Source organism: Lucilia cuprina, chromosome 6 (assembly GCF_022045245.1).
Source record: "Lucilia cuprina isolate Lc7/37 chromosome 6, ASM2204524v1, whole genome shotgun sequence".
Taxonomy (NCBI): domain Eukaryota; kingdom Metazoa; phylum Arthropoda; class Insecta; order Diptera; family Calliphoridae; genus Lucilia; species Lucilia cuprina.
This window is the reverse complement of record NC_060954.1, coordinates 38339562-38352017: the sequence shown is the minus strand read 5'-3', so window position 1 is coordinate 38352017 and position 12456 is coordinate 38339562. Positions and strand designations below refer to the sequence as shown.

Genomic DNA, 12456 nt, shown 5'->3' with positions numbered 1-12456 from the left:
TATGTGCACCTTTGTCGTCATTCAATGTGACTCTCGCCAAAAAAATTGTTAATTTTTTTTCATATTTTTTTGTTTAGATGTATGGGTTATTTTTTGTTGTGGCTGGCAGCTATAAGTCATAATATCCGGCGGATACTGTAAGTAAATTATATGTATATATGTATCTATAGCATATCGGTGTCGTGTGTATAAAACAGGTGTCAAAAATTAAAAGATTTAAATAAAAACTGACAGGTATATTCTAGTACATATGAATAGAATTTCTGATGAAAATATAAATTTAAAATATTTTTTCAAAATATGAATAAATAAAGAATTTTGAAAGCTAAAGTCGCAAACTATTTTAAACTGCTCTGATCTTACTATTTTCTTTTCAAATTATTCCTGACAATATGTTTTCGAGATATCTGAAGAAATTTACTTTTTCACAGGAAATTTACTTTTTCACAGGAATTAAGAAAACTTTTAAGAATTTTAAAAAGTCGAAAACTAGACATTGAACTTTGACAAGAGTATACGTTGAGTTTGAGTTGTTGAATCCTAATATGAACTCAAAATTATTCTATGGCATAAATTTTTCGAGATATTTAATAAAAAGTGTGAAAAAAATCTCCCTTTTCGCAATATTCGAGGTGTGAATTAAGAATCGGTTTTTAAACTTGATATGAGGATTTCACTTGATATGAGAATCGGTTTTAAAACCTGATATGAGGCCATATTAGAACTCAAAGCAGATCATTACTCGGTATCATAGTAAAACTATTGACCTGTATTTTTCCTTAAATAACAAACGCGGATAAACAAAAACACTGACGTCATACCTTAAGACAAAGGTGTTAATTTTTCAATTTTAAAAAATATTATTTCCGTTAAAACATTAAACACAAATCCAATCAAACTCACACATCCTCACTACAACAAAAGTGAGATTTAAAATAAATTTTCAATATTTTGTATATGAATTCAAAATTTTTGAAACAAAAAAAAAAAAAAATAAAAGATATACGATTTTTTTGTTGCTTTTGTTTTTGTAGTACGTTTGTGACTATTTTGGGAAAATGAAACAGAAAATTATTTTTAAAAATAGACTACTTCTTGATTGTTTCATGCGTTATAAACTAATACTTGTACAAAATCTACATACATAAATATACATATATTTAACAATTTGTTTCGTTTTTAGTTTTTTTTTCTTTCGGTGTATGTTTGAAAAATTTGCTTTTTTTCTCTTTGTTTTGGCCAATGGCCAACAAAATGGGGTAACGCGCGCAAAAAAGCACACAAGAGGAACAAAAAAAAATTGGGAAAAATATAAATAAATATTGGAAAAAAGTAAAATTAACGGAAATTTTTTTCTCAAATTAAAATAAATAAATATATTTATAAATGGCTATGGATGAGATATAAATTAAAATAATATAAACAAATTTAAGATAAAATTAAAATATTATTCATTTAAATAGTTTTGAATGATTTTACCTTATTGTAAAATTGTTTATTTTGATAAATTAAGAAAACCTTTTATATGGCCCCTTTACCACTCAATTCAATACCGATCTAAAGTGGTATGGATTCAGTTTTGCTTATTAAAGTGGAAATTTGAAATTTGTAAATATAGGTATACAGCTCCAGCCAGTTTAAGACCAAGATTTGTGGAAAGACTGCTTACACAAGAAAAATCCTAGCTTTTCGCTGGAATTAAACATTAATCTAAGATATCAAAGAAGGTACTAGATATAACAGACATTAAACCATCTCATAATATGAACTGTCTCATATAAATAGGTCATTCAAGGCCTGAATACCGACAAGCGATGGCTCAAGGGCAGAATCGGGAATCGTCTCTGAAAAACTTAATCTTATAATGTCTCTACGATTGTCTGACAGCAGCAGATATATATGCAGTCGGCAGAGATATATGCAGTCGCGAAAAGAATCGAGGAACAAAATCTCGCATATGTATATACTTGGACAGTCTTGCATCAATAAAGGCTCTTAACTCCAATGTTATAAAATCAAAATTTCTTTTCAATTGTATTCAATCATTTACACAACATCACCTTCAGTTAATATGGGTTCAAGGACATGACGGCATCCGGGGAAATGATGAATGCAAAACCAAAGAATCGTCTCTAGACTTAATCATTGCGCAAGAGGATATTTACATTACCCTGAAGGCCCTATCAAAATTGATAGATGACTGGGCTTTGAGTGAGACGGAACTCAGGTGGTCAAATATCATCACTTGTAGAATATCGAGACTGCTTTGCCCCACTCTGACAGAAAATAGGACTAGGACTCTTATGTCTTTTAGTAAGAACTTGATTAGGCTTTTAAGTGGTACAAATACTATGCATCTTATGGTTGAACATATGTCGGAACGTATGGGTTACTGTAGTTGATTAAACGAAAAAGAAGTAGATCGGTTCAAAATCTTCTATGTGCCTGTCTAGCCTTACAAAGGATCACACTCTATTCTATCTTTGCAGAGCTCTTTTACATGATCTTGATTGCCTCAAAGATGCACCACTAGTAAACATGATCGGTTTTATTAGAAACTTCAGCTGATTTTCAAGGACCCCAAACGAATCAAGTAGTCTATCTACCTATCTATCTATCTATCTATCTATCTATCTATCTATCTATCTATCTATCTATCTATCTATCTATCTATCTATCTATCTATCTATCTATCTATCTATCTATCTATCTATCTATCTATCTATCTATCTATCTATCTATCTATCTATCTATCTATCTATCTATCTATCTATCTATCTATCTATCTATCTATCTATCTATCTATCTATCTATCTATCTATCTATCTATCTATCCACCTATAATATGAATATAAATTATAAGCATATGTTCTTTAATTTTTCTACCAATATAATCGTAGGGTATTCCAAAACCATTCTTGACACCCTCCATATTTCGAAAGTTTCTATCTATTAGTTATGTATTTTCAAAACTCTATATATAACTTTACCAAAAACAAATCAAGAGTGAAAAAATAGCACTACGTGAGAGTGTGGTGTTGGTCGGTTGGTTAGTTAGATGGTTAGTGTTTTTTTGGATAAGTGTCTGCCGGTGTAACCAAATGGCACACTCGTATAACTGTGTCTAACAACTAAAGAAGGAATAAAACCCAAAAAAAAAAACACAAACATATTTTTACTTAAACGTGAAATGTTTTACTAATGCAGAAACAAAAGGAAAAGACAAAATATTTATGAATGTGTATGTGTGTGTGAAATTGTATATAAATATATGTGTATGACTTACTTACCTTATTATGAGGTAAAACTATAAATGCACCACCACCTGCCGATTCAACAATGATGGCCAAAAATTTTGGATTCACTGCACAAAATGTTGAATCCCAACTACTTTTCGAGACACGTATATTATCGTAGCATTGTTCACGTTTTAAAGCTTGACCGTAAACGTGACGAAATTTTGAACTTCTGACTACACGAAAAGACATTTTTTTCTATTACTTTTTCAAAATTTTCTCTGTTTGGATTGGGTGAGGTGAGGGGGGCTACTTGTTGTTGTTGATAATGATAAGATTTTGTTGTTATTGTAGTTTATTTTGTTACAGTTATTTGTTGTCGTAGTTGTTGTAGTTATTTCTATTATTTGTTTGTTTGCTGTTGATGTATAACTTTTCCTTAGTCAATCACTCCACGTTTAATGTACAAATAACAATAAATTTATAGGAAAAGTTTTTTTTGTTTTGCTTTTTTTCTTTAATTTATATTTTATTTTATTTTATATCTAAAAAAAATTCTACACAGCATAAAAATATTTATTCTCTATTGCTGCTCTTTTTTTTCTTTTCGATTTTGACTCATTCAGCATGCAAAGAGAGTGTATGTGTGTGTGTGTAAAGAAGTTGTAGGAGGTTGTTGTGTTTTCTTTTTTACATACAAAAATAAAATCTATATTAAAAATAATTTATTTATTTTATTTTTGTTTCTAATTTTTTGTGATAAAAAAAGGCGGCAAAGCAATCACATTCGTTCAATGAAACTAAAAAGAGAAGAAAAAGAAGAAATATTGTTAAAATATAAAAAAATAAATATGAAATAAATTTTTAAAAGCAAATTTGTGTTTATATTTTGCATTATTTTGTTTCTCTCAAGTACTTAATTTATTAGAAATTTATTGTAGCACTTCAAATAATTGTTCTAGAAAAGTTGAATTTAAATTGTTTCGTTTTCGAATTAACATTTTTTTAAGTTCTCTTCAATATTAAAGTATAATTTCAAAACTATATTTTGATAACTACATATAGTTTTAAGATGTTTTTTAAGCTATAAACAAGTTTTCGAACATAAAGTCGAAATTTCAAAATTTTTCGAAATCGCTTAAACCTTTAAAAAAAGTATCTCAATCTTGAGAATTCATTAAAAAACACAATTTTAGACAAATTTTTCTTAACTTTTAGACAAATTATTACGTTTTACAATTTCGAAATTTAAAATTTTTAAAAATATTTTAAAAATTTCCTGTAATTTTAAAATTGATTGCCTTTAATAATTAAAAAATAATATTTTCTAAAACTCCTTAAAGTTAAAAGAAGTTAAAAGATTTTAAAGCTAAAAAAATTTTTGAAATTTCGAAATTTCGAAATTTTTTCAAAATTACTTTAAAGTTTTAAAAAAGTCTTTAAATTATGAAGATTCATAATAAATACAATTTTAGACTTATTTTTTTCCAAATTTTTTAGAGAATTTTTTTTGTTTTTCCAATTTTGAACTTTAAAATATTAAAAATATATTAAAAATTTTCTAAAATTTAAAAATGTTTCGTCTTTAATAATTTTAAAATTATATTTTTGTAATTTCTTATAGTTTTAAAATGGTTTTAATGCTTTAAAAATTTTCGAACATGAGTTTGAAATTTCGAAATTGCTTTAAAGCTTTAAAAAAGTCTTATTTTAAAAAAAAATATTTAAAAAAGTCTTAAATTAAAAAACACAATTTTAGAAAAAAATTTCTTCATTTTTAGACAAATTATTTCGTTTTTCCGAATTTCGAAATTCTAAATTTTGAAAATATTAAAAAAAAAATTCCTGTAATTTTGAAAATTTTCGACTTTAATAAATCTAGAATTTTATTTTTTAAATCCCTGCAGTTTTGAGATGTTTTTAAAGCTTGAAAATAGTTTTCGAACATAAGTTCGAAAATTTTCAAAATTTTTCGTAATTGCTTTAAAGCTTCAGAAAAGTTCAGAAAATGTTTTAAATATTTAAGATTCATAAAGGACAATATTTTTGGAAACATTTTTTCTTAATCTTTAGACTAATTTCTTGGTTTTCCCAATTTCAAATTTAAACATTTAGATTTTTTTATTTTCAGTTTTTTTAAATTTTTAATTCTAAAATTACATTTTTATGAATAGCTGTGATTTAGAAATGATTTTTAAGCTTTAAAATAGTTTTCGAACATAAGTTCGAAATTTCGAAAATTTTCGATATTGCTTAAATTCTATAAAAATAATCTTTAAAACATGAATATGCATAAAAATATCAATTTTAGTTATAATTGAGTTTAAATTCTTGTATTTTTTAATTTTAAACGAAAAAATTTGGAAAATAAATTTCAAAATTTATCGAATATTTTGACTTAAGTTCGAAAAATTTGTGAATATTTTGACTTATGTTCAAAAAAATTTTTAAAGCTCTTAAAATAATCTTCAAATAATGAAGATACATAAAAATCTTAGTTTTTGTTTTATTTGCGACTAATTTCCAATTTCGAAATTTAAAATTTTGGAAAAAAAAATTAAAAAATTACTAGAATTGTAACATCGGTAGTATTTGTTTTTTATTGACCCCCCACGATTTAGATATTATTTTATTATTTTTAGTGAATTTCCAAAATTTATTTTAAAACTTTTAAAATAATCTCCAAATTCAAAAACAATTTTTTTTCCGATTTTGAACTTTCGATCTTAAAAATTTTAAAATTTTTAAAACTAGTAAAATAATCTCCAAATTCGAGAACAATTTTTTTCGATTTTGAACTTTTGATCTTAAAATTTTGAAAATATTTTAGAAAAATTTTAATGTAATCTTTGTAATCTTAAGAAAAACATTTCGAACATAAAATTTTTGAAATATACATATTTTGCAAATTTTAAGTTTTGAACATGTATCAAACAAATTAAGATATTTGCCAAAAGTGTTAAACAATCTATCAATCTTTTATCACTTTACATTATAAAACTTTGTCTTTAATTTATTAATTGTTATTAATTATATTACAAACTTTATATTTTGTTTCAATTAGCTTACTTTCAATTGTTTAATCACTGTGAATAATTTTTTGCTTCATTATTATCTAATAAGTTTAAGCATATGAAAACAATAACATTTAATCATTTAGATAGAAAAAAAAAACTTTACAACTAATATTTTTTTAATCAAATCAAACGTATTGAAAAAATAATATAAACACAACAAAAACAACAACATACCAATCAAAAGAAAATCTATTTTTGCCTGATGATTTAATAGCTCCCGCTAGCAAAAAAAAAAAAAAACACCACAACACAACACAACACAACTAATAAAACTACTTTAGAGTAAACAAGGAATTTTATTCGATACAAAGAAAGTAAAATTATTATTAATAATAGAAAAAAATTTTATTTAGTATAATCAACTATTTGTACAGCAACAAAATATGTTTGTTAAAAACTAACTGCAGAAAAAGAAAGAAAGAAATAAAGATACGAATGTGTATAAATGCGAAGAGTTTGTATCAATGAACTTGTTGACAACAACCATTATATTTTAAATATAATAAAATAATAGAGTCAGACAGCAGTCGGACCACGAAACTATGCAATCTTGTTCAATTTTTTTTTAAATAATACATAATACTTAGATATTTATATTATTCATACAATAATGCATAATACTAGTTGTATCTTTATCTAGTCTTTTGTTATTTGTTGTTAGCATAACATTTTCTTAATATTCGCACTAATTTGAATAGTAAAGAAATTATGGTGGGGCATAGTAAAACATATGTTACCCTATAGCAGCTCTGTAGCCGTATTTGGATGATTTAAATGTTTTTATTGGAATGAAGTAAAACGTACATACCCTGTAAGACCAAAATACCCGACTACTCTAGTCTATGGACTATTTTTTGCGTATGAAATGAGTAGTCTATTGCATACAAGTCAGGTGACTAGTCCATATATATATCCCTAGACTTTTCAAAAGATTAGCCTATGTCTAGTCTGGTCTATGTGTTACTCTATTGCCTAGTCCATGGACTAGTATGTTGTATAGTCTATGGGTTAGTTTATGGACTATTGCCAATCAATGGACTGGTCTATGAAGAAAAAGCTTTGGACAGTTTTTGCTAAGACCAATAGATGAAAACATACACTAATTTCCTTAAAAAACCTGTTAGACCAAAATATCCATCTACTCTAGACTATGGACTATTTTTGGCTTATGAAATGGACTAGTCTATTGCATACATGTCAGCCGACTAGTCAATAGATAAATCCATAGAATTTTCAAAAGATAAGCTAATAATCTAGGCTATAGAATAGGCATAGTATATGGACTAGTGTCTAGTCTATTTCAGATATTCTTCTTTTTTGAGCCTCACTTCTGATCACTTCCGACTCATTTTTGTATCCATTTCGAGTTATTTTTGAGTCGAAATACTAGCACAATTTCAATAACAATTCTTAATAATTGGTGAAATTTCAATTACAATTACTTCAAATGTAATGGTATCTATTGAGATTGTAACCTTTACAACCCAAGCATGTCATAGATTAATGTATAGATTTATAATATAGAAAGTATTCAATATGTGGTGGGAGTATTTCTGTGGTATTTCTAGATGTCATTGAACATCCACCCATATTTGATAGTCTACCATATAATATTTTTAAAGTAAGATTGTAGGATAATGAATAACAGATCAGGTGATCCAGGAATTACTACATTTAGTGATGAAAGCCTACACATTAATTTATCGGCAAATTTAAAAATGACAAAGCTATGACATCTATATGTCATCAGCTTAGCGAGGACAACGAGGTTGACAATAAGCAGGCGAATGAGTTAGCCAGAACGTGATCTGCTTTAAATATTTTCACTATGGCTCCAGTAGCAACCCTGCGGGGTCTTTAAAAGTAGTAGTAGCGTCATGTCCTTTTTTAAAAAGATAAAAATTGGTGGAAAATTTGTAAATCTCTTACCCACACTTCACTTCATTTGTCATATATTTTAAGCTGGAGTTAAATACAAAGCGTTGTGCGCTTTCTCGGATTCTAAGCGTCTGTCAAAAAAAGTAGAATAAATGTATTTGTATGATAAAAAGTTACAAGCACAAAAGCGTAGAACGCCTTGACGCTTAGAATGCTTAAAGTATATCTAAAGTATATAAGCGTCACAAGTGGCGCACGAACATAACAGCTGACTTTGACATTTTATTTAAAGCGTATTAATAAATTCGAATAAATTAAAATGAGTTTAATGACAAAAAACGTGAAGTCTTTAAAAAATAAAATAAAAAATTTACGCTTAAAAAGCGTCGTATGTAACTTGAAGCGTAAAATGCAAAGAAGATATGAATGCTTTGACGCGAAGACGCCTAGTGTGGACCTCCGGCTTTATAATAATACAAGTTTTTCAAATACACATAAAGAAATTTTTGTACTTTAAATTTTTTTCTACTTTCTCTTTCGTTAAGACATAATAATACATGATTATATAGACGGACGTCTTCTTCAGTCCGGACACAAATTCTAAACATTTCAATCAATCTTCACTTCAAACGAATACGAATTTCTATGTGTATTTTCTCTCATTGTGTCATGGTTTCATTATTCATATGCTCGTGTAAAGGAGGCTTAAGTTGCATTCAATATAAATTCCTTATGATGATCGTAATAGATAGAAAAGTGTCCTAACCCAGACTCAGCCGTATGGATATTCAACGTTGGTGTCAATTTGGTCCATATATGATCTCTAACGCTTCAGATTATCGTAAGGAATCACTTATTCTATAGTAAGTAAATTTTACAGCGCTTAGCAGCCTTTCGGTTATGCTTCAGTTTTATATCTTGAGATTAGTTATATCCAACACCACTTAATGGGGAGGGTATATTGAGTTTGTGCTGGTGTTTGTAATGTACAATAATATTGGTCCTATACCCTCCTTAAAGTATACCAATCGGCTCAGAATCATTTTCTGAGTCGATTTAATCAAACTACAGGTCGCAATTTTGAAGATAATTCAATAAAATTTGGTTAATGATATTCTATTACCCCAAAATAGTTAACATCGGTCCATTATTTCACCTACAACTGGACCCGCCAAATAGGGCTTTTAACTTTATAATTATGTTTAATATACTCGTATCTCGACAAAAAACTGCAAAAACAAGTTCTATACTAGCCTTGAAGAACCTGATGAACTTTATAATTATGGGGCCTTATTTGACCCCTAGCCCCTATAAAAAGCCCCCATCAAAATTTTACTTAAATATTCACAGTTTTATTAAACAATAAATGGCTTAAGTATATCTGAGGCAACGTACAATTCAACTTTAATACTTTATTATGAAAACTAAATCACATTTTATTCGTATACAGGTGTAGGGTATTATATGGTTGACCTCGCCCGACTATAACTTCTTACTTGTTTTATGTTGTTTTCTTTTTTACAGTGTAAAAATTATGACAACAAAATATGAAAATGATATCACACAACAATGGCCTTAAGATGAATATTAAAAAAAAACTACAATAACAACAAGTGAATAACATATTGTTCATGCAACTTTTTTCAGACCATTGTTAACTACCAGACTTACATAATAGCAATAAAACGCATAAGAAAGAGATGAATAATAAAAGAAAAATAAAACAAATGATAAGAAATTTAAAATACGCACACACAATTTTCCATGGCAATATGAAAATGATCCAAAGAGCAAAGTATAACGGTATTAAAGGATGGAGAAAGAGATAGGAGGAGATAGTAAAGAGAGACTGACGGGAAAAAATCAATGGATTTTTGTATTTTTTTCATTCATTTATTTGCAATTTATAAAACAATAACAATAATAGTATAACAACATTTTCAATAAAGCAATAAAAACAAAAGCAGCAACAACAACAACAACAGGTGGCGCTATTTACAAACTGACATTGAACTTTATTTTGTTTACATGTTCGTTTTATGCATACATCATGAATATGTATGTTTGAAAGTATGTGCTAAATATATATTACTTACAAACAAGCTCACAACATGTTGTATGTTTTTGTTATTTTCTTTTTTTTTATTAAAGAGAGTTGTTGTTGTGGTAATGTTTAGACATGTTTGTTTACAAAGTAATTAAATGTTAATCATGGTTCAAACAAAATTTAAACATCAAAATAAATATTTATGCGCCAGCAGTAAGTAAGTACTTTTAAGGTTTGTTTTGCGGTTTGTTGTTTTTTTTGTGGGCAAATTGTGTAAATCAAATTTTGTGAAAAGAAAATTAATTAAATTTTTAGTATTTTTGTTAGTTATCTTGTAAAGTGTACTTAAATGTTTGTTTTTAGAATACCTTTATAGTTTAAGTTAAAGTTTTGTTTGAGTTTAACTAAAAGTTTTTTAAACTTTTTTTCCTTTGGAAAGTAGAGATCTTCTGTGGTAGTTAGAAAATGCCAAAGGTCATTAAACTTTTTCAGTTGTATTTCTCTTATATTTTATGTTAGTTATTTACTGATAAAATGTTTAGGTTTAAAGTTCATTTTAATTATTTGAAAAAATTAAGTCATTATGGGTCGTTTAACATTAAACCTACATCAACATTACACCAACGGAAATGGTGTCATGTTTGGCTTAACTTCAGACTTGCTCATTTTGAGGAGATTTATCGTCTTGCTCTCATCAGGGTCACCCCATAGGATTTTTGTGGTTCTACCTTATGGCATTCTCTCATCCATATTTTTAGTTCAGCTTTTGTTGCGTCGAATAGTTTTGCGTTTGTCAGGCTAACTGCCTCGAGCTCCCTTCCTATAAAGCCCTTTCGTTACCGACTACTCCCGAGTGGGCTGGGAGAGTATTCAGTTAAAGCTTTCTTACAATCCAATACGGTCTTAGATTTAGTTTTATCTCCTGATATCGAACTAATTGCCTTCTCACTGTCGGTAAATATGTTAAGGGCTGTTTCGCCGTATTTATTGTAATCCAATTTACGAATTCTGTTATTGCTCGTACTTCTGCCCGGAAGCTTGTGTGAAATATTCGATGGTATATTTCTGCTTCTGGATTTTCAATAAATTACCCCAGCCCCACTTTATCCCCCAATTTAGATCCGTGTAACAACGGATTCCTACTGTTATTTGCTCTAATGTTCCGCTTGACCAAGACATCCTATCTGGGATCAGCGTTTCAAAGTTTCCGACATATTCTGTGTCTGGTATACGATCAGGCACGTCCGATGATTGTGTATAACCTTCCAATGTGACCAGTGTACATTAATGACGTGTGCTAAAACCGCTTTTAGCCAGTTCACCTAAAGTTAAGAGCCGTTCGGCTCTAAGCGCCGCCTCATATCTTAAATATGTTTCAATGAATGGAATATACAGAGTGTATTAATCCAGCAGAATTTTGACCACTTGTAAAGTATAGTACGAAAGGATTGTACTGGAGTCGACGGTGTTAGGCGCACCGTCTGGCAGAAGACGGTGGAAAGCAACTTACGACTGTATACTTTTCATAACTAAAAAAATAGTTTGGTATTGGAGTATATTCAAGATCTATTTGTACTTGACATCAGATGGCATGATGGCAGATGGATGCAATGGAAACCAATTCATATTCATGCACAGAAATATGATCTTTGACAGGAGTATTTGAATTAGAAATGATAATTTAAAAAATGTTACATATGACTCAGATTCTCAGACTGGAATTTATGTCTCTCCAGGTTTACTCATCGTCCATAAGGAATGTGATCTTTAAAAGAACAGGAGTATGATCTTTGTCAGACTTAAATTTATGTCGTCGATATGATCGTAAAAAACATCTGAGAAGTAAGCATCTCTCCAGTTTCCCATCGTGAACGTTATAAGGTCAAATTGTATTCTTTCAGGAATGTGATCTTTGATAAGAATGTGATCTTTGGTAGAACAGGAATATGAACTTTGATAATAGTATTCAAATAAGAATGACGATTCAAAAACTGTTACGTCTGATTCAGTTTTTCAGACTGATATTTATGTCGTCATTTTTATCGCTTGAAACATCCAAGAACTTTATATTCTTTATATTCTCATCCTTAGCGTTAAAAGTTCGAATTGTATTCTTCTTAATTAGAACTGTTGTATGGGATTTAGTTTAATGCACTGAAATATATATCGTTGATATGATCGCGAAAAACATCTGAGAACCAAACATCTCTAAAAGTTC

The 12456-nt window shown here is 28.4% G+C and overlaps 1 protein-coding gene across 2 annotated transcripts in view; it reads right to left on the bottom strand.

Annotated features, from left to right (window-relative positions):
• The window catches only part of LOC111677215 (coronin-1C-A), a 43643-nt gene that overhangs the window by 9466 nt on the left and 21721 nt on the right, over positions 1-12456 (bottom strand). Inside the window, exons 2-3 of one of the 2 annotated variants that reach the window (XM_046953676.1) lie at positions 3935-4036; positions 3291-3781 (exon numbers count right to left, since the gene is read on the bottom strand). In XM_046953676.1, coding sequence (XP_046809632.1) covers positions 3291-3488 — 198 coding nt within the window. In that variant the 5' untranslated portion in view covers positions 3489-3781; positions 3935-4036. Of the gene's footprint in view, positions 1-3290; positions 4037-12456 lie in introns of both variants that reach the window. The other variant, XM_046953677.1, reaches the window with a different exon arrangement.